Below are 21,019 nucleotides of genomic sequence, written 5' to 3'. Positions count from 1 at the left end.
TCAAAATACCAAAAAAGAAAAAAAAAAAGTGCAAAGGTGACTCCACCAAACACCAGCTGTTGATCTACCTACTTCATCTGCCTTGACCCTTGAGGATATACAGTTCTAATTCCAGAAGCTAAATTGGTCCAGTCCTGCAAAACAACTCAACAACCTTTGAGCAAAGAACCTAAAGATCCAGACTCAGGTTTCAACAGTTTTATTGGGAGGTTTTTGTTTCCTGTGAAATACACTAGAGGTTGGGGAAGGGGAAACATTCACTTTGCAAGATAAGGGTTCCCACCACTAAAGGAAAAGGCTTGGGGCGGGGCACACTGGGGTTTGGGTCCACTTTTCCACCTCCTTCTTCTTTGCTCACATTTACTTTTTCTCAGAGAACACAACACAAAGATAAGAAATTAAAAACAGATCAACCCCCAGAGGGGGCCACACCTAAACCTTCACCCAACCCAGACTTTGCCAGGGCTGGGAGAAGCCAGGGCAGCTCACTCTACAGCCCCAGGCTGCACAGAAAGGCTGAGGCCTCAGATAGGTAGGACAAAGTTAATAAATTAGAATAAATTATAAGGGGGTGGAGGAATGCAACTTTGTGCTGGGAGGGTCCCTTCTCTCCAACACATAAGAGTTGGGGGGGAGGAGATGGAATATCTCCAAAGGCCACTACATTGGGAGTAAGAACAGTGGGTGCAGAGTCAGCTTTTCCTCCACTCCTTCCCAAACAGTAGAATTAGAGTGTACACGTACACGTGTGTACACACACACACACACACACACACACACACACACACACACACACACACAAAGAATCCTCTTTTCCTAGAACAAGGGTAGGCCAAGAAAGAGGATACTATCCAACCCCCATCTCCCAAACCATCACTAAGGTTAAGGATTTGGTCAGTGAATCAAATCAATGAGGTGGGTCACTGGAATGTGGTGGGGGAAGCAGAAGATGCTGGATACAGGGATGCCCAGCCATACCATCTTCCCTGTCCCAGAGGACATACGGGTTGGGGAGAGGGGAGCAGGGGCTGGAGGAGGGGAGTCAGCAATCACTGATCAGCCTCTCCAAACACATCATTCTGTTTGCGCTTCATGTTCTCAAAATCAAAGGCAGACCCAGCCATGCGTTTGTAGATATCTTTGATGTCATTGCAGGTGGTCTCAAAGTGTGTGGTGGCATCATAAGAACAGGAACAAAATACCTGTAAATAGGCAAAACCCCAGGACTCAGAGAAGTCAGGCAGAGGATCTTGGATAGGCATCAAGAACCAGGGCTGACTGGACAGGTTTCTTACCTGACTCTCAGAACCATCATCAATAGGCTCATACAAATCACTGATAGCCACAAACCTGAGGGGCAAATGAGGGAGAGAGGTAGATTAAAGTCTCCCAATGGGCCTTGCCCATTCCTGGTCTTTAACCAAGCCCACCCAGTTTGGCTCAGCCTCTCACTTCTGGTCAATGGGTTCCAACAGCTCCAATGCAGGCTCAACCTCCTTTTCTGGTTCTGCAGTCTCCACGGTGGTGCTGGCAATGGCGATATATTTGCCCTGTGCTGCCACGTTGTGTGCATAGGAGATCATGCACACATAGATGTCTGACCACAGAAAGCACTCGGTTAACATGTGCCAGGGGAAATGACCACACAAAAAGGTAGTTCCTAGGAACTGGACAAGAATCTGGCCCACCTGCCCCTCCCCAGCCCAACATGCAGACAGCATCCAAACTGTCACTCTCATGAAGAAGGGAAGGCCATCCAATCCCAGGTATATTCTGTAACAAAATGTCACAAGAAGCCACAAGAATTCTTGTGAGAGGCACAGCAACAGAAGGTAGTCCCTCATTGCCTGGCCTACCTGACTTCCTGTTGACCTGGTTCTGAGGGATGATAATTTGGCAGGAATTGGCATCATTGGTGTTCTTGATGGGGTGGCTGAGGATACAGATGATGCGAATAACCTGGCCAGCCTTCCGTACACGGTCTGGGATGTAGCTAGGGTCACAAATCAGCTGCTTGCAACGGGCCACCTGTGAAGGCACCAGAAGGCTTTGCACCTGTCAGATCACCCCCTTGCTCTGGGTAATAGTGAGCTGAGCTAAGAGTAAAACCAGGCAGCTCTGAGTTGTCATCACCATCCCTACTATAGCACATAACCCCTTCCTCGAAGCTCAGAGAGGTAAACCCTTGCATACAGGGATAGATGACCCTAATGCTGAAACAAAATCACAAACACATATTTTTGGTGTTGATGGGGTTTTTGTTTTGAGTCTATTTGGCCCAAACTAGTCTCAAACTCAGAACCTTCCTCCCCCAGTCACCTCAGTGCTCATGCCCCATCACAACAGGCTGAAGGATTTTTTTGGGGGATAGGGGGCATGGATAGGCATGTGTCTCAGTTGGTAGAATGCAATGCCTTCTAGCATTGCATAAACCAGGTATGTTGATACACACCTGTAATCCCAGCATGAGGAAGGTGGAAGCAAAAGGATTAAGAGTTCATCTTCAGCTATATAAACTATTTGAGGCCAAACTGAGATATATGACACCCTTTTCAAAAGGACCACAGACACAGCATGTGACTTCTGAAGGTTATTTATTTATTTATTTGGTTGGTTGGTTGGTTTTTCGAGGCAAGGTTTCTCTGTATAACAGTCCTGGCTATCCTGAAACTCACTCTGTAGACCAGGCAGGCCTCGAACCCCAGAGATCCAAGTGCTGGGACTAAAGGCATGTGCTACCACCGGATTGATTTAAATCCATCTGCCTATGCCTCCTGAGTACTGGGATTGCAGGCATGTACCACCATACCTGGCAATTTGAAGGATACTTCTTGCCAAAAGGAATAGATATGTAGAATTTATTGACCACCCAGTTCCTAGCTACGAGGCTCTCAGGGTTAATCAACAGCAAACTTACTAGCAAAAAGGCTCCCTATGAACATAGCCCTAAAAAAAAGACCAAACCTTACCAGAGCCATGGTAACAAATGCACAGGGCATGCTTACCTCTCCTTCAGATTTCACACCCACCACCTTGCCATTCTCCATGATGATGTCATCCACAGGTTTGTTCAGCATATATGTTCCTCCATAGATGGCACTCAATCTGTAGTAAGGAAAATGATGGGTAAGTCTTAGGAGAATAGGAATCAAATATACTCTACTCTCCCCACCCTAGCAATGAGACAGAGAAAACTGCCCAGGTATACAGAGTTTAACTCCAATTGTTTCAAGTGTCCCTCCTATGAACTTGGGGCCCATCTTGGTATACTCCTTCCTCTCTGGAGTTTCCATCAAGAATATTCTATTCTGCAAATGGACAGTGAGTGTAGAATGAAGGAGTAGCTTCACATAGTAATGGCCTAGGAATCTAGAATAAAGGACTCTGGAAAAGAGCCTGCTCCCAGGGAAGCCCAGACTCAAGGTTCTGGGGTCCTAGACATAGTCCTAATGCTACCAGATGGGGAAATTGATGTTCATGGTGATCTGGTCCTTTACTTTGTATTTCATTTACTTTTTTTTGGAGCCGAGGATTGAACCCAGGGCCTTGCGCTTGCTAGGCAAGCGCTCTACCACTGAGCTAAATCCCCAACCCTTCATTTACTTTTTAAGTAAATTTTTTTATATTCACTATTTTATGTGTATGCATTTTGTTTGTATATGCATGCTTGGTGTCTATGGAGGTCAGACAAAGGTGTTGGATTTCCTAAAACTGGAATTAAGGACAGTTGTGAGCAACCATATGGGTGTTAGAATTGAACCTGGGTCCCCTGTAAAAACAAGTTGGCTCTTATCTCCTGAGCCAACCTCTACTCTGCATTTTAATGCACTTAGGGCTGTGCCCCCATTACCAAGGGATGAAGCAATGTACATGAAGATTAGATGGGAAAGTAGGGGATGCCACAAAAATGCTCAAGGAGGTAATTTCCATTTTTGGCCTTACTCTTTTATTTATTTCATTTTATTTTGGTTTTTTGAGACAGGTTTCTCTGTGTAGCCTTGATTGTCCTAGAACTCACTCTGTAGACCAACCTGGCCTAGAATTCAGAGATCCATCTACCTCTGCCTCCCAAATGCTGGGAAGCTTGCACCACCAGCACCTGGCTTATTGGCCTTAGTCTTACCAGTAATGCCAGCTGGAAGGAAAAAAAAACAGGTCCTCACCTTGCAAAACCCTGGGGCAGCTCACCCAGGCCATAGAGTGGGTACAAATATGGGCTCTTGCCATACCGGGCCAAGGACTCGCTGTACAACTTAATACGGTTAATAGTCTCAAGACAGGGCTGATCCAGGTAGCTGGGGAACAAGAGAAGATGCTTTGACAGCAGCACCCCTGCTCACCTTCCAAGACACCATCCAGCCCTCCCACCACCATTTTGTGACCTGGCAAAGATACAGGTCAAATGGAAGAGGTATGGAAATGTAACAGGTGAGCTTGTAGACAAGTAAAAGGGATATGTAGGGTGGGTGGTGGATACAATAGGCAGATGAGGGGAGGGTAAGGTGTGAGCCAGACAAAGGGGCTCCTGCCACCAGTCAGCTTTCCCTCACTCATCAGTGCGGTAGAGCGCCAAGGCGTGGCCAGTGAAATCAATGACATCTTGGCCCAGATCAAACTTCCGGTAGACATCACGCATGCTGGTGGTCTGGGGATCGACACCCTCAAAGGTTTTGGGGTCATTCTCATCAAAGTTTGCCACAAACACCAAGAATTTTCGGAAGCGTCGCTTTTCAAACATGCCCATCAGATCTGAAGAAAGGGTTTTGAGAAGACCCATTGTATTACTGAGACATAAAACCCCTCTTTCCACCAGAGCAGGCCAGGAAAGTTGGTGTCCTGGCTCCCACCAGAGCTTAGTCATGGTAACCCTGCCCTACCCTTCTTGGCCTCAGTTTTCCTATTTGTAGGAAGAGGCCCTCCTAGCTCCACTTGGGGATGTTATGGGGGTCAAGTGGGCTCTCTGCCAAAAAGAAATCCTCCCCCATGAGCATCCTTTCTGGTAACTTGTCAGAATGGGTAGCACAATCCAATAAAGGTACTATAAAGCAGGGGCCTCTGGTACTACATGGAGCTAAGACTAGGCTTACGTAAATGGGAGCCTTTTGCCTATCTTGAGAACAGCCTGCCTCCTCCTGTCCCATTATTCTCTGCAGAGACTTATACTCACTAGAAGCCAATGCCTCAGTCTCAGTGGATGGTACTTTGTAGATCTTGCCTCCCTTGTATACAAAGCTGCCCTCTACCACCTTGAAGTCCAGATAACGAGTCACTTCTGTATACAGTAGCATCTTTACCAGCTGACCTGTGTCCAAAGGGGGTAAGGGACATCAGTGTGACTCCCTTCAAAAGGTCTCAGTTGTCTGACTGACCTTATTCTGGAGTTTAACCCTTCCCTCTGGTCTTCCCAATCACCACTACCCCCCAGTCACCATATACATTATCTTCTTAATCTCTCTCACCATTGGCCATGAGGAATTTGGGGATCAAGTCAACATTCCAGTCTCGGCCCCGGCCCATTGACTCAGGGGGCCCTTCCAGCAACTGAAAGCGCTTATATAGCTGTAAGACAGGAAGAAAGAACAATGTCAAGAACCATCCATCCCTCTCCCACTCTCCTGCCCAGCACCTGGGAACTACTTTACTCCCATTTCCCTATGTGAGACTAATGAGGAGTCTGGGTCTAAGCCCAGATCCAAGCCTTACCTCCTCCAGAGGTGTGATGGAAGAGCTCTCACCCCCATAGTAGGGGTTCCGGTCCATGTGCAGCACCTTCTTTCCATTCACAGACATGATGCCAGACAGAATGCATTCCTGGGGGAGGGGTAGTATTTGCAGCTACACTCCCATCTGCCTTCTGACCTGTATCCCTGATTTGTCCCTGACTCAATCCTGCCACAAATTTCATAATGTAAAACCCTGGCTCTTGTAGCACTTAAACTTGGGAGAGGGAAGATGGCTTCATGTAATGTTTCCTTTATAACCCTGCTGGGCAAAACGGTGAACTACTAGAGCATTAAAGAAGGCTTATGGAGGCAGACCTTCCAGCAGACCCAAAGACAGTCTTTTAGCACCAAGGAAGTATCTACCTGCTCTGAGCCCACAAAAAGATAAGACAACGAATTCTGGAGAACCAATTCAAAGGATCTTTGAAAGGGAAGGCCAGTCCTTGAAACCTCAGGCCCCACCCTGGGTTCCTCCTTCAAAAGGCAGAAGCCCCTGACTCTTCTTGCCTATCTACTGGTCCAGACTCAGGGTGCAAACCAACAAGATTTAGAGGAAGTGGGGAAGACAAACACCCCACCCTCACCAGTCACTGTCACTAGCCCAAGGACAAAGACCGAGGATATCTTCAGACTGAGCTCTCCATGGGAAACAGGGTTGGGGTAGAAGGAATGTGGTAACCACCCCCATTGCTGCTGCTTCTGGAACATTCCCTGGGTTCCGGTCCTCTCTCAAAAAGCAGAAAAGCAGGATGAGAGCCCACCCTTGGAAAGCCCCCATAGCCACACCTTCATACTCCATGTCCTAATGTGATCACCACAAAATAAGGGATGCTAATCAAGGATGCTAAGCAGGTGATGAATGCAGGCGAAAGGTGGGGGGTGGTTGCAACCGGTCCAGTGGGGGGAGGGGGAGTTTTCCACCTCAGTGAACCAGATAAGGAAGATGAGAGGGGTCTGAGTTTAAGACCTAAGGTGCGGGGATACAGGCTGAAAGAGGACCCTCTATGGGGAGTCGAGAACATGGCAGAGCAGTAGAGTCAACATCCTGGGGTGAGGTAGTGGGATGGGCTTTGCCAGGAACTCAATGATGGGAGAATGAGATGGTGGCCGGGGCTCTGCATCACCAAGGGGGATGGGAAAGGCATGATGCAGGGATATGAGCGCCTGTGGTGGCACTTACGGTAAGACCTGTCCCCAGCACAATCACATCGTATTCCTCGTCCATGGTCAGGCCTTGGTACCAGCGCCCACTCGGCTCCTCCTCCTCCTTCACCACAGCAGCCACTGCCGCTGCTGTTGCGCCGCACTGAACCAAAGATGGCGGCTATTACTCGTCTCCCTATCCCTCCGCACCGTCAAAGAGTCCCTCTACCTCCTCGGGCCTTGCCACGCTCAACCGAAGCCACCGTTCCCCAGCTTGTTTTCTGGAAGGGCTTCTGGCGCCTAAGTCCCAGCACCAGCACGACTCTGGGAGCAACGTCGATCTTCGTGAGCCCAGAGAAATATGAGGCGGGGCTGGTCCGCGGCAGGTGCTGCGTCCAGCGAAGGATCCGTGCGCGGGAGCCCCGCGTGCCCCGCCCCATCCCGCCCCGCCCAGCGTGCTCCTGTTACCACCCCCCTGGGAGAAACAGCTAGGCCCTGTGGTTTGACTTTGCAGCTGCCTGTATCATTGAGAAGCTCCCATTGTCAGGACTCCTCCCAAGACCAGGAGAAATAACAGGCCTCTACCCTAACTCTTAGAGTATCAGCTTGCTTCCCCTCTCACCTCCCTCCTGATAGGACTACACACGGGAACTTCTTCCCCTCGGTCAAGAACAAATAAATCTACTGTCAAGTGCAGAAATGAGTGACACGAAGCCGAAGCTCAACACATGGCAATACATCTTTATTTTATTAGGAAGGAAAAAAACAGAGGACCCCTATCCCCACCTCTTGACAGGCAATCCTAGTGGGAACAAGCCAGAAACCCAGTAAGCACACTCTGCTCACCAGTCCTCCTGGAGGTCTCTTCCTTCTCAGGACACAGAAATAAACCCCAATGTACCGCTCATTCTTAACATATCACCCAAAAAACACAACAGCCAAGCTGGACAGACAGTTAAGTATTCTTTCCACACCTCTGAAAATCAAGGAACCTCAAAAGTTCACTGCTGTTGCTGGAAGCTCCATAAAGCTTGGGGAATGAGCATTAACTACATAAAAGCACTATAAACAGCAAGGGATAGTAGTGGAGGGGCAAGAATAAATAAGGGGGAAGGGGAAAAAGGAAACACTAGAATTAATGTCCCTTCCCCTCATGATGATGGAGCCTGGAAGATTTGTCTAATATCTATGAAGAATATATACACTTTGTTGGTAGAGATGGGGGATAGTCCCAGGGAATTCCCTAAGCAGACTGAAGAGGAAGCAAAAGGTTGAGGGTCATGCTATAATAGGAAGAGGACAAACCCTTCCATTCACTGTGCCACAAGATGGAAACATGACAACCTAGACACCAACACTTCCTCAATCCCTCTCTGGCACATGTCACACAATCTGTGTCAAAGTGATGGTGGGGCCCTTGTGGTCATCAAAGCGATCCATGGTCTTGAGGCTGAGTATCATGTGCAGGCCATAGGTGAAGATGAAAAGCATGAAGAGGGTGGTGAGCAGCCCCATCCAGATGCCTGGGGAGAAGAAGCCAGCACAGTCGCTAGCATAGGAGAACTGCTCACCTGTCACATTGAAGGCCTGGATCTAGAAGACACATAGACATGGATCAGAAGGGACTACAAGTTTCTACAGACAGCAAGGGCTGGGGTTCTGGAATCAGTGAACAGTCTATACTTTCAGAGACACCACAAGGATGGAACTCTTAGCTACATGCCCAAGCCATACGGAGATTCTCAGGGCTCTTCTTCCCTCCCCCTCCTGCAACCAGCTTGGGGCCCATCCCCCTTTCAATACCTGGAAGTCGTGAAGAGTCATCTGCCAGAGTGAGGGCACATTGGTCACAAGGAGATTGCCTTTCTTGCTCAGACTGCTGACATACTCACAGTGGAAAGAGTAGATGCTGGGCCCCGTGACTTGGGAAACATTGAAATGGGCAACAGAGCCATTGCTGTGGATTTCAAGTCGTTCCATGGTAAACCAGTATCGGGCAGACACTGGGTAAAAGCGACTAGCCAGAATGAACCTAGGAGGTTAGGGTAGCAGAGATGTCAGATGAACAGAAGAGAATGGAGACATACCAACCCAGCCACATTTCAGTCACCAGAACTTACTTGAATGTCACTGTTGCACCAAAGAGTGGTTCATAGGTCAGTGAAAGCCTGTGAGACAAGGTAGAGGGGTGCTGTCAGGTTCTAGAAGGACCTTGAGCAAGGTCCTCCTCAGGTTGGCTCCAACCTAAGCTGCCCTTAGGTCCAGCTTTACAGTCACCTGCCAATACAGTGTCCTCATTTAGCAGGTGGAAGAACTAAGGCTCCAGTCATAACCAAATCAGGAGCAGTTGGGGGGGGTCAGCACCTAGGTCCCACACCTCCAGCTTAGAATTGCTTCCTCTGGTTCTCCTGACTCCCCTGGACCTCTTTCAGCCCCTTCTTAAGGTCACTCAGCTTCCTGCTGAGGTTTCAGGGGTAGGAGCCTAGAACTAGTTTTGGCTATTTGCCCACATGCAGTCCCAGGGGTTGAGCTCAAAGACAGGCCAGGGTCCCAAGGGACTGTGTGATGGTACTAAGCCAGAACCTAACAACCAAGGCCTAAAAAACATGGGAAGGCAAAACTTGTGAGAGGCTCCCTCTCTAGTAACCTCCCAGCAACATCACCCTGTGATACTATCTCCAACTCCTTGGTGAACATACCATACAAAGACCTTCTTCACCCCCAACATATATACACCTGATCCTATATCCTTGCCCTGTACTGGGCTCACAGAGGCAACAAGGTCATGTGTGATAACACATTCCTTCCTTCCCTGCCTAGTACCCTTACATGGCAAAGGAGTCGTTCCAGAAGGAGCCAGTCAAGTTAAGATTCTCCACACCAAAGGTGAGGGAAGTCAAGTCTTTCCACTCGTCTTTGTATGCCACAGAGAAGTTTTGTGCCCAGAACAGGATCCTTGGGGCAGTATCATTGTAACTCACAGGAGGATGGATTGCAGGTGATGCCACCTGAGTCTGAAGCAGCTGGCGACCTAGACCCCCAGCCACCATGGGTACATCACGGGCCACCTGCAGAAATATCAACAAGCCTTCTCTCAACAGTCCTAAAAACAAAGCCTAATCCACTATAATGGTCTCCCTCCTTACTGGGTACCCTATACACAATCTGAGAGTCCCTAGCACTGATATTCCCTCTCCATAAAGTTATGATCACTTGCAGCAAGTGTGCATGAACCCAAGTGGCTCACAAGCAAGATGGAAAAAAAGGCCCTGTGGATAAAGGAAGCAATCCTTTGCCCACTAATCCCCTAAGCTGAGGACTCCTGGGAGGCCCTGCCTATGACATACCCTTCTATCTCCAGGCACACTCACCAATGACCTCACAACCCCATGCCCCAGGGCCCCTGCTAGAAGAGTACGTACTCTAGGATGGACTGCAGTAAGAGCTGCGGTGTATGGGACATCTTCAGACTTGAGTGTGCTCAGTACCTGTCCAATGACCTCATCTGAAGAGTGACACAAGAGCAGAGAGCCAAGTCATCAGGTATCCTGCTTAAATAAATACTTCCCACTGTCTGCTTTAGAGACCTAGACCTTGAGAAAATCAGTGCTGTTAGTTTCCACTGAGGACCCCTAAAAACAGCTATTTCTCCTCCTACCCCCTGCCAGTCTCTCTGGCAGGCCTCAATCATTGACTCTCTAATGCCAAGCCCAACCTAAGTGAAAGAAAATAGTGGATATAAAGAAATCCATATCAATCCAACTCCCTTTCCATGCAGATAGACTGTCCTTTACTACAAAGACAAGTCCTCCAATTGCTTCGCATAATGTTTCTGGTCTATTAAATCTATAGATTCGTCAGACCTGTGCAGAAACTAGATTCTGGGGCTCTTCTAAGGCATCTTAGAAGGCATCTAAGGCACCTCTGCAGGTGAAGCTGGCTATAGAAGAACATGGCCAGGCAGCCAGCCACTATGTCCCTGCTCAGCTGTCAGCTACTCTGAGAAACAGGGGCCCTTGTACTGAGAAACCAGTTCTATTTTCCTGGCTCAAAGGCAAGATGAGGAGATAAGTTCTCTGGGACCACACTCACCGTTGCCTGTGAGGACCTCCCTGGGCGCCATCAGACCGGAGCTATGGATAAGAAAGTGAGAGACCCTCAGGTTGATCTTTCCTCAAGTCCAAAAAGCTTGTCTGGAGCAGTTCTCTGATGCTCACTACCTTTCTCTCAGTCCTTCCAGCATCTCCTTCCCTGCTAGGCCCACTCACCAAGCCTGTGCACTTCAGCTGCCGCCCTGACAGCCATGCAGAGGCCCAGCTCAGCCGCAGCTAGCCCCTGTACTTCTATTTGCTTCAGTACCCCTGCCTAGAATTCCATTCCCCTTTCGCCATTTTACAGGTACAGTCCCTGTCCACAGTCCTATAAAGAGGGCCTCAGTGAGTGAAGAGGTTTTCTAGGCCATGTTTGCCTCATTTCTGGAGGCCCAATAGGCATAACTCAGTGATGGATACTTGTAAGTCACAGCCTGAAAGGAAGTCCTTCCTGTCTCTTCTGGGCATACAAGGAACTTTCTGGAAGAGTCTCAAGGTGGTGAACATGGGAATATTGTCATCTTTGGCTCAACTCTGCCACCAAAGCTCAGAGCCCAGGACCTTACCCATCTCTTAAAGTGCAAGGCTGGAGGCTGTGCCACCTAGGCTGTACCTGGCTGTATAGGGCAGGCGGATGAGCAGCAGGGCAGGGAGGCTGGCATTGAGCTTCAGCTCCTTTAGGGTAGCTAGATCCACATGCAGGGGACTAGCCCCAAGCTTCTCCTGCAGGTAGGTGGTCAGAGTGCTGATTGCATACCAGTCCACGGCAGGAAGCACCAGTGAGGAGGGGGCCAAATCCAGGGCATTCTGATGGTAGGGGAGAGGTGGAAGGCAAAGTAAGCCAGGGAACAATGTGCCTATTAACCCCTAAAAATCTTGCCTGGAAAGCTATACCCCACAGGAATATCACAATGGGTCAGAAAGTAAATGTCCCACATCTGACACTCACACATCCCAGGCCCTCTACCCTGAAAGCCTCTGGTCCTGTCTCTGGAAGAGAGAACACAAAATATATTGTCTGTCCTCTTAGCTGGGGTTGTGAGCAGACCCTTACCTCCAGGTTAGAAAAGGCACTGTCCTGCTTATTTCCAAACACACCACCGTATGCTGTGAAGTCCTCAATGCTTAGCTAAAAGGGAAGCAGAAGAGATGTCCCAGGAGGCTGGTTAAAGAACAAAGACTAAGGAGGATGGGTGTGCAGGGATGGGGATTCTCAGGGATAAAAAAACATTACAAGTCAGATTTGGCATGGGGGAGGAGAGTGAACCACCAGCACTTGTGGGGACGAGTGGAAGGCTCACTCATTCCTCCCCAGCACTCTGAGGGCAAGGTAACAAGACATTGAAGGTGGTCATAGGGTTGGAAGATCTATGGACAGCTGGCTTATGATAACCTACAAAGCAAGAGTCAACCAGCAAGAACTGGGGAGGGAAGCTGGAAAAGAGGAAGAGGACAGCAAAGAACATTTATTGTGTGCCTCCTAAGAGGGAAGTAGAAGTCAGAGCAAAGAAGAACCTCTATATCTAGTCTGGACAGGATCCTTTTCAAGGGAAGAAATCCTTGCCCCACCATTTTTGGTGGGAATTAGGAGAGAAGAAGACATTGGAAAACAATGGAGGAAGCTGGGACTTCTGAGCTCCCAGGACCTCAGTAAGGCCAATCTCATTCCCTTCCCTCTACAATCTACAAGTATCTCGGCCCTCCTCCCTTCAACCCCCAGCTAGCTTCCTCTGGCTTTTCCCAGATAGGCCCAGAGGGAATCTTAACCAGCTTCCCTAAACTCACTATGTTTAGTATACATAAGCCCAGCCTCCTTTCCTAGCCTCTTCTGCTATACTCTCATACTCTGTACTACATAGGCAAGATTTTGTTATACTCAAAACTGCCACCAACCTTTCCCTTTGTGGCTCCATCTCTAGGTGACCTAGCAGATCATCTCCTACCCTTTCAATCACTCACTAGGCTCTGGTCACACAAGCACTCCCTTGAACTTACTAAGAGCACTCCCTTGCCCAGGGCCTTTACACTTGATGTTCTCCTGCCAGTAATGTACTCCCTGCTGCTAACAAGATGTTACCTCCTAAGACCCGGCCTGATCATACTGTTATTGTGTTGCCTTAGCCTGCTTCTTTCTCTAGAATAAAGAACTGACATCATATCATGTACCAACTTAGCTCTTTTTTTTTTTTTTTAAGAGACTGGGTTTCTCTGTGTAACAGTCCTGGCTGTCCTGGAACTTTCTCTGTAGACCAGGCTGGCCTCAAACTCACTGAGATCCACCTGACTTTGCCTCCCAAGTGATAGGATTAAAGGCATGTGCCACCACCACCAGGCTCCAATTTAGCTCTTAACTAATGGCCTTCACAAGAATGTCTACTTCCTAACACATACTAAGCATTCTATCATTGGCAAAAAAAAAAAAAAAAAAAGGAAATACCCTAAGACTGGGAGACTGTGGCTAAAGGATTTATATAGATTACTTCTCTCAGTCCCCTGGAATAGGTAGATATCTTCATTTTACACTTGTAGAAACTGTGGCTTACAAAGATTATTCTACGTGTCCCAAGGCTGAAACAAGTGGTAGGACTGAGTTCCAGTCTGACTTCTTATTTACCACCTTTCAAAAGGACTACTGACTATTGACCAACACCACCAGCAGACACAGCAACAGAGGGAGGCCACAAACAGAATGAGCCAGCCAGCCAGGCCACTAAAGAGGAAGGGACAATCAGAGACTTGACATCCTCCTGAACAATAATCTTTTTTTAAAAAAGATTTATTTATTTATTATGTATACAGTGTTCTGCTTGCATGTATTCCTGCATGCCAGAAGAGGGCACCAGATCTCATTACAGATGGTTGTGAGCCACCTTGTGGTTGCTGGGAATTGAACTCAGGACCTCTGGAAGAGCAGTCAGTGCTCTTAACCTCTGAGCCATCTCTCCAGCCCCTGAACAATAATCTTATGCTGCACTAGAACCTTCTCATAGCCCATACTCCTGCTCTGGGTGGACACACCTGGGGAAAAAGGAAAATAGAATGCTAGCTCAGCACAAAACTGGGGGGAAAGGTCTGATACCTCCAAGCTGGAAGCAGTGTGTTGTGCTGTCTCCAAATCTGGAGCTTCAACAACTCATTTTACCTCTTCAACATTACTTTCCTTAGTGGTTAAACCAATAAAATGATATCAGTAGAACACAGTACATATAACAGGCTAAATAAGGGGTCATTTTCCAGTTACTCCTATTACAATTGTGACAGTTAAAAATTACAATTTTGCCAAGCATTAGCTATTGGGCAAGTCACTGATCTTTCCAAAAGTGAATCTTCCATCTGTGAAACTGAGTGATAATTCTCACCATGCTACAGGACACCAGAAAATAATGCTTAATACTAGGTTGGTATCTGATGTTTGGCCCCTTGCTTCCTTAAATCAAGTCCCTGCCATTTCCATGAGTCTCCTGTTCCCACTGAAGCATCTCCTACAAATCTTAACAAAAATCTAACCATACTTGCCTACAGGTGGGACAAGGTCACTACAGCTTCACCTGGGGAAGTGAGGGTAGGGTAGGGTCTGCTTCCCGGATGACAAAGACAGAGCAGACTGGGGCAGGCTCACCTTGTCCTGCAGGAACAGCAGTACATTGCGGGGGCCCAGTTCCAGGGCAGGGTCTAAGTAGGTAGAAAGCTGCATATCGCTGGTTATATGGCCCTCATGTGTGTCAGCCACAGGAGACCACAGATCCCTAAAAGTGGACAGAAAAGAAACTGCCAGATGTGATTGCATGGCTTGAGATCCTATGCCCGTGGGAGCCCGGCTTCACGTGGGGCCCTGAGAGCTGAACACTGGCCGTCATGGAGCAAGTCCCTGAGTAAGAGACAGTCGCCTCGAAGACCCTGGCCAAGGACAGTCCCGGAGTTCAGCGAGGGCGACTCATCCTCCGCGGCGCACAGAAAGTCCCTCACAAACCCCACCTGGCCCGATTCAACTCGGCCCAGCCCAGTCCGACCCGACCTGGCCCGACCAGCTCACCGGTCACTCGACCATAGTACCAGTGGCACCTGCTGCTCCGCGGCCACTGCCGCCGCCACCGCCACCAACGACAGAGGCAGCCACGGGACCGGGGCCCGCCGTGTCCCCATCCGCATCCGAGATACCACTGTTGCCGCCATCATAGCCTCAGCTTTCAGTGCCTGGGCCTCCGAGGCCGCTGCAGATCAGATGACCGTCACCTCCGCCCTAGCCCCGCCCCCATCGAGCTGGGAGGGGGGGGGCCTTCCCATACTTTCCTGTGATTGGGCCAAGATAGTGGCACTCATGACCACTCGTTCTCACTGGTTGGCTGTATGTGTCTCCAGTCGCGCATGCTCCTTGTGAGAAAGGAGGCGGGACCGAGCGCTACCGGCTGCTACCTGGCTCAGCTGGGTGGGGTAGTTCAATAGAGTTCCATTCTCTAATATTTGCCTTTTTCTGTTTTCGTCTTAATATTGCAAGACTGAGCCGGGTGGTGGTGGCGCACGCCTTTAGTCCCAGCACTCGGGAGGCAGAGGCAGGCGGATCTCTGTGAGTTCGAGGCCAGCCTAGGCTACAAAGCGAATTCCAGGAAAGGCGCAAAGCTACACAGAGAAACCCTGTCTCGAAAAACAAACAAAAAAAATTGCAAGACTGGATCTTTTTCTAAAGATAGACCCTCTGTCTGGTACAGATGAAAAACTGCAATACCGTAAAATAAGGAAAGGGTTCACCATTCCATCAAGGGAACAACAGCCAGCACTTAAAATGGGCAGGTTGGAGGAGGATCTAGAAAAGAGAACAGATGCAGCTTCAGAGGGGAAAACCCTGAAGGTAGCCGGGTCTGAAGGACACCATTAAGTAACAATGTCAATGTCATTTCCCACCAAAAGGCAGGTAATATGATGAGAGCAGAACACTGTTTCTTTTTACTTAGCAACACTTGATAACTTTGGCAAGGGTGATCCCACTGTAAGTTAGGGGAGACTCCGCGTGGGAGGATTATCCTTGTGATTTGCCTTAGAGGAAGGACTGACAGCTAGAGTCAGAAAATGGAAGTCACCGGCACAAACGAATTGACTTTTCTGTTTTTGGGGGTTTTTGTTTGTTTTTGTGTTGTTGTTTTTTCGAGACAGGGTTTCTCTGTGTAGCTTTGTGCCTTTTCTGGAACTCACTTGGTAACCCAGGCTGGTCTCGAACTCACAGAGATCTGCCTGGCTCTGCCTCACCAGTGCTGGGATTAAAGGCATGCGCCAACACCATCCGGCCAGTTTTTTTTTTTTTTTTTTTTTAAAAACAGGTATGAACAAAATTCACTATGCAAACCTCAACATTTCAAGTGCTAGGATTACAACTGTGAGCCACCAAACATGCCTACATTTCTGTGCCATTTTTATTTCTTGGTCTGTTGATTATCTTTACATATAAGAAATTCATTCCCACACTACAAAAAAAAAAAGAAAAGAAAAGAAAAGAAAAGAAAAGAAAGGAAGGAAGGAAGGAAGGAAGGAAGAAAGAAAGAAAAAAGAAAGAAAGAAAGAAAGAAAGAAAGAAAGAAAAAAGAAAGAGAAAGGAGGAGTAAAACCAAACCTTGAACTCTCCAAATATATGTGATTAATCTAGGGCAGTGGTTCTCAACCTGTGGATCATAACCCCCAAGAGATTGTAAATGCATCTTAAGACCTTGGAAACAAGGTCTTTGCACGGGTAATCAAATTATAATAAACTGATACTGACTGCTAAAATCAGAATATGTAAGGATGGACCACAGTATGATGATTGATTATAAAAAGAGGGAAATTTGCTAGGCGGTGGTAGTGTATGCTTTTAATCCCAGCACTCAGGAGGCAAAGGCAGGCAGCTCTCTGAGATTTCAAGGCTAGCTTGGTCTACAAAGCAAGTTCCAGGACAGCTAGTGCTACACAGAGAAACCCTGTCTCAGAAAAATAAATAAATAAATAAATAAAATACACATAAAAAGAGTTAGAACCTTTCCAGGCATGGTGGCACAGCTATGTAATTCCAGCATTTGGAGGTGGAGGCAGGGGGATCAGGAGTTCAATCAAGGTCATCCTGGGCTACACAGTGAGTTCAGACACACTTGTACCAGCATATACACAGAACAGACACATTCCTGGGTTGGGGGAATTCCTCTCTTTATTCAACATTTTTCTTTCATTTCTTGATTTTTTTTTCAGTTTTTTGTGACAGGGTTTTTCTATGTAGTTTTGGTGCCTGTCCTGGATCTTACTCTGTAGACCAGGCTGGCCTTGAACTCACAGAGATCCTCCTGGCTCTGCCACCCAAGTGAGGGGATTAAAGGTGTGCACCACTACTGCCCGGCCATTTCTTGATTTTTTTTTTTTAAGGACTGGAATTAAACCCAGGCATTCAGGGCCTCACACATTCTAGTTAAGTGCTCTACCATTGACCCACATCTCCAACCCCTTCTAAGATCTATTTTTTAAATTTTCTGTGTTTGTCTGCATGTATGTATGTGCACCACATGTATGCCTGGCACCAGTGGAGGCAAGAGAGCTTTGGATCTTCTGTAACTGGAGTTACAGATGGTTGTGTGTTACCACATGGGTGATGAGAAACAAACTTGGGTCCTCTGGAAGAGCAGCCAGTGTTCTGTTGAGCCACCTCTCCCACACCCCCTCCTTTCTTTTAGAGGTCTTTTTTTTTTGTCATGCTAGGGATCAAACCCAGGACTTCTCACATGCTAGGCACACACTATACCAGCCACAGTCCTTGGTTGCCATTGTTGTTTTGAGATAAGGGCTTGCTAGGTATCCCTGATTGGTCTGGAACTGGCCATCCAGTTGAGGATGACTTTGAATTCTTCTGATCCTGCCTGTTTCCAGATTTCTGCAATTAAAGGCTTGTGCTTGGCTGAAGGTTATATAAATTTTTAAAGACAGGTCTCAGGTAGCCCAAAAAGGCTCTGAATTTGCTATATGATCTGAATCCCTACTCTTCTTGTCTCTACCTCCAAATTTCAGGCATTACTGGTATTTATCATCATGCCTGGGTTACTATTTGTTCAAAACAGTTTCTTGTTTTGTGGCTCAGGCTGGCCTTGAATTTGAGTCATCCTCCTAAGGGCTAAAATTATAGGTATGCACCACCATGACAAACTTGGTCTTATCTTACCTCTATCCCATCTCTTTCCTACTCTTTGCTTCCCTCTGCCAAAGGGTGCACAGCTCTGTTCCATTATGACCACCCCTATCATGATGCTCTCACAGTGATGGGATCAAGTGACCATGATTAAAACACTGAAAGCAGAAGCCAATATAGTTCCTCCTTTAAGTTGACTTCTCTCAAGTATTTTGTCACAGCAATGGAAAGCTCAGAAACCCATTAATTGCTGGTAGGAATACAAACAATATAGCTACTTTAGAAGACTAGATGTCGGCTTCTAACAAAAAATTCAACATATTCTTGCCATATAAACCAGCAAGCATATTCCTTGGAACTTACCCAAGTAAGTTAAAAGTGTATATTCATGAAAAAATCTGCACAAAGATGCTTAGAGCATTTTAAGCCATAATTACTAAAGTTTGGAAGTATCCAAAATGTCTTTCAGTAGGTGAATGGCTAAATAAACTGGCACATTCATACAAGAGAATATAATTCAGTGGTAAAAGGAAAGCAGCTATAATGCCATGAAAAGACAGGGCAAACTTAAATGCTTATCACTAAGTGAAATACAAGCAATCTGATAAAACTGTCAACTATGATTCCAAATTTGCTGCATTCTACCTAAAGCAAAGCTGTGGAACAGTAAAAGGCTACCAGTAGCCAGGGGTTTGTTGGGAGAGGAGATGAGTAAGAGGAGTATAGTATTGCCAGGTGTTGGCGGCGCATGCCTTTAATCCCAGCACTCGGGAGACAAGAGCCAGGTGGATCTCTGTGAGTTCAAGGCCAGCCTGGGCTACAGAGTGAGATCCAGGACAGGCACCAAAACTACATAGCGGAACCCTGTCTCCAAAAACCAAACCAAACAAAACAACAAAAAAGAGTATAGTATTTATGGTAGTAAAGTTACAATAATGGTGGGCACATAATAGACTGTACCTATGTAAACTATGGACTCAGGGAGATATATCATGTGAGTTCATCCATGTGACAGATGCGCCCTAGCACAGAATTTTGGTGGTAGTGTAAACTATATGTGCACGGTATATGGGGTAGGTAGGAGTTCAATATACCAATTTTGTTGTGACTATAAGACCATACTCAAAAACAGCCTGTATTTAAAACACGTGGTATAGTTCAGTAGTATACTGCTTGCCTAGCACACAGGAGGCAGTATTTTATTTATTAAGATTTATTTTGATTATTTATGGGTATGTTTGTGTGTAGGTGCCCATGGAGGCCAGAGAGGGCACTGGGTCCCCTGGAGCTGGAGTTATAGGTGGTAGAGTCCCCTGACATGGATGCTAGGAATAGAACCTGGGTCCTCCACAAAATCAATAAGCACTCTTAACTGCTGAACCATTTCTTCAGCACTCCCTACCTGTGTGCATCTGTGTGTGTACACACATATATGGGCATGTGAGTGTCATGGCATGTATGTATTGGTCAGATGAGAGACAATTTTCAGCCGTTCCTTCTTTCCTTCCATCATGCAGGTTATGGGGATCTAACTCAGGTTGACAGGCTTGGCAATGAGTACTTTTACTTGCTCAGACATCTTGCTGACCCTACTTTTTCTTTTTGATAAAAGGGCTTATATAGCCCAGGCTGGTCCTGAACTCACTATATAGCTAAAGACCTTGAACTTCACCTTACAATTGCTGGGATTATAGGCTTGCATCACCATTCCCCCAGGGTTGTGTGTTTGAACAAATGGAATTGTAACATAGGTATAAGTTCAAAACTCCTTAAGAAATGTAGCTAGCATTTCTCAAATGTATATAAAAAAAATACATGAAAAGGCAATGTTACCCTTGGACCTAAGTTGTATGGTTGGCTTTTACCTGTATTCTATCCCCACAAAGTGATGTTTTCCCCTTCTGAAAAATGTTTTAAATTTGTAATTGTATCCCCACCCCAAGCCCCCTCGTTGTGTAGCCCTGGCTAGCCTGGAACGCACTATGTAGACCAGGCTAGCCTCAAATTCAGAGACCCACCTTGTGATAGTTTGGTGTGTCACTGTGGGGGTGGGCTTTGAGGTCTTCTATGTTCAAGCTATGTGCAGTGTGGACACAGACTCCTGCTGCCTGCACATCAAGACATAAAACTCTCAGCTTTTTCTCCAGCACTAAGCCAAGTCTGCCTGCATGCCACCATGATGATAATGGACTAGACTTCTGAAACTATAAGCCACCCCAACTAAATGTTTTCCTTTATAAGAGTTTCTGTGGCCAGCTGTGGTGGCACACGCCTTTAATCCTAGCACTCAGGAGGCAGAGGCAGGCGGATCTCTGTGAGTTCAAGAGCTACACAGAGAAACCCTGTCTCGAAAAACCAAAAAAGAGTTGCTGTGATCATGGTGTCTCTTTACAGCAACAGAAACCATCAGACACGCCCACCCCAAGTGCTGAGATTAGAGTGCACCACCATATACACCTAATTTTCCTATAGAGACAGGATTTCACTATGTAGCTCAGAGAGATCTGCCTGCCTTTGCCTCCCATGCTTGACTTTATTTTATTTTTTTTTTAGTCTCTCACTCAGTATCCCAGGCCAACCTTGAACACGTGGCAATATTCCTACTTCAGCCTCCCTAGTGCTGGGATCACAAGTGTGTACTACTACCATGTTTGACTTCACTTGAGGTTTTGAAGCTAGTTTATTAGTCTTGTTTTGCTGCTATTATGAATCTCCATTCCTGCCACACTGTTATGGGGCTTAAAGTTAATAATGGAAGCACAGTGAAATCCCTATGTCCATCTACTTAAATGATCTCATTGTATCCAGGCTCAAGGGTCCTGTTTTCTTGTCCAACAAGGTACTTCCCATCTGCATTCCTACACAGAAGACAGAGGTATAGTGGCATAACACAAATATTTTATTACTCTAAAAACACGAAAACCCAG

The 21,019-nt window shown here is 47.0% G+C and overlaps 2 protein-coding genes across 2 annotated transcripts; both read right to left on the bottom strand.

The window, feature by feature from the left end:
- Nucleotides 1–183: 183 nt before the first annotated feature.
- Nucleotides 184–7,272, bottom strand: Gdi1 (GDP dissociation inhibitor 1). Its single transcript, XM_036175031.1, has 11 exons — nt 6,904–7,272; nt 5,704–5,811; nt 5,460–5,559; nt 5,168–5,302; nt 4,551–4,749; nt 4,164–4,295; nt 3,006–3,105; nt 1,857–2,028; nt 1,453–1,597; nt 1,296–1,350; nt 184–1,202 (listed from the first exon to the last, which is right to left on the bottom strand). The coding sequence occupies exons 1-11, from the start codon at nt 6,946–6,948 to the stop codon at nt 1,050–1,052; spliced, it is 1,344 nt and encodes a 447-aa protein (XP_036030924.1). The 5' UTR covers nt 6,949–7,272; the 3' UTR covers nt 184–1,049.
- A 315-nt stretch (nt 7,273–7,587) lies between these two features.
- Nucleotides 7,588–15,212, bottom strand: Atp6ap1 (ATPase H+ transporting accessory protein 1). Its single transcript, XM_036175204.1, has 10 exons — nt 14,991–15,212; nt 14,577–14,703; nt 12,012–12,086; nt 11,571–11,764; nt 10,959–10,999; nt 10,289–10,371; nt 9,696–9,934; nt 8,987–9,034; nt 8,670–8,898; nt 7,588–8,459 (listed from the first exon to the last, which is right to left on the bottom strand). Exons 1-10 carry the CDS (start codon nt 15,131–15,133, stop codon nt 8,250–8,252), a joined length of 1,389 nt encoding a protein of 462 aa, XP_036031097.1. The 5' UTR covers nt 15,134–15,212; the 3' UTR covers nt 7,588–8,249.
- Between the last annotated feature and the right edge of the window lie 5,807 nt (nt 15,213–21,019).

The sequence above is a fragment of the Onychomys torridus genome, chromosome X (assembly GCF_903995425.1).
Source record: "Onychomys torridus chromosome X, mOncTor1.1, whole genome shotgun sequence".
NCBI lineage: Eukaryota > Metazoa > Chordata > Mammalia > Rodentia > Cricetidae > Onychomys > Onychomys torridus.
Note: the sequence above shows the minus strand (reverse complement) of the source record. Positions and strands in the feature narration are given on the sequence as shown.

Coding starts and splice junctions, on each gene's coding strand:
- Atp6ap1 (XM_036175204.1), bottom strand. CDS start 15,133: ATGATGGCGGCAACAGTGGTATCTCGGATGCGGATGGGGACACGGCGG. Junction 10,372..10,958: donor GGAGGTCCTCACAGGCAACG/GTGAGTGTGGTC, acceptor GTCACTCTTCAG/ATGAGGTCATTGGACAGGTA. Junction 9,035..9,695: donor TGGAACGACTCCTTTGCCAT/GTAAGGGTACTA, acceptor CTTGTCTCACAG/GCTTTCACTGACCTATGAAC.
- Gdi1 (XM_036175031.1), bottom strand. CDS start 6,948: ATGGACGAGGAATACGATGTGATTGTGCTGGGGACAGGTCTTACC. Junction 4,750..5,167: donor GACTGAGGCATTGGCTTCTA/GTGAGTATAAGT, acceptor CCCTTTCTTCAG/ATCTGATGGGCATGTTTGAA. Junction 3,106..4,163: donor CTGCCCCAGGGTTTTGCAAG/GTGAGGACCTGT, acceptor TCCTTACTACAG/ATTGAGTGCCATCTATGGAG.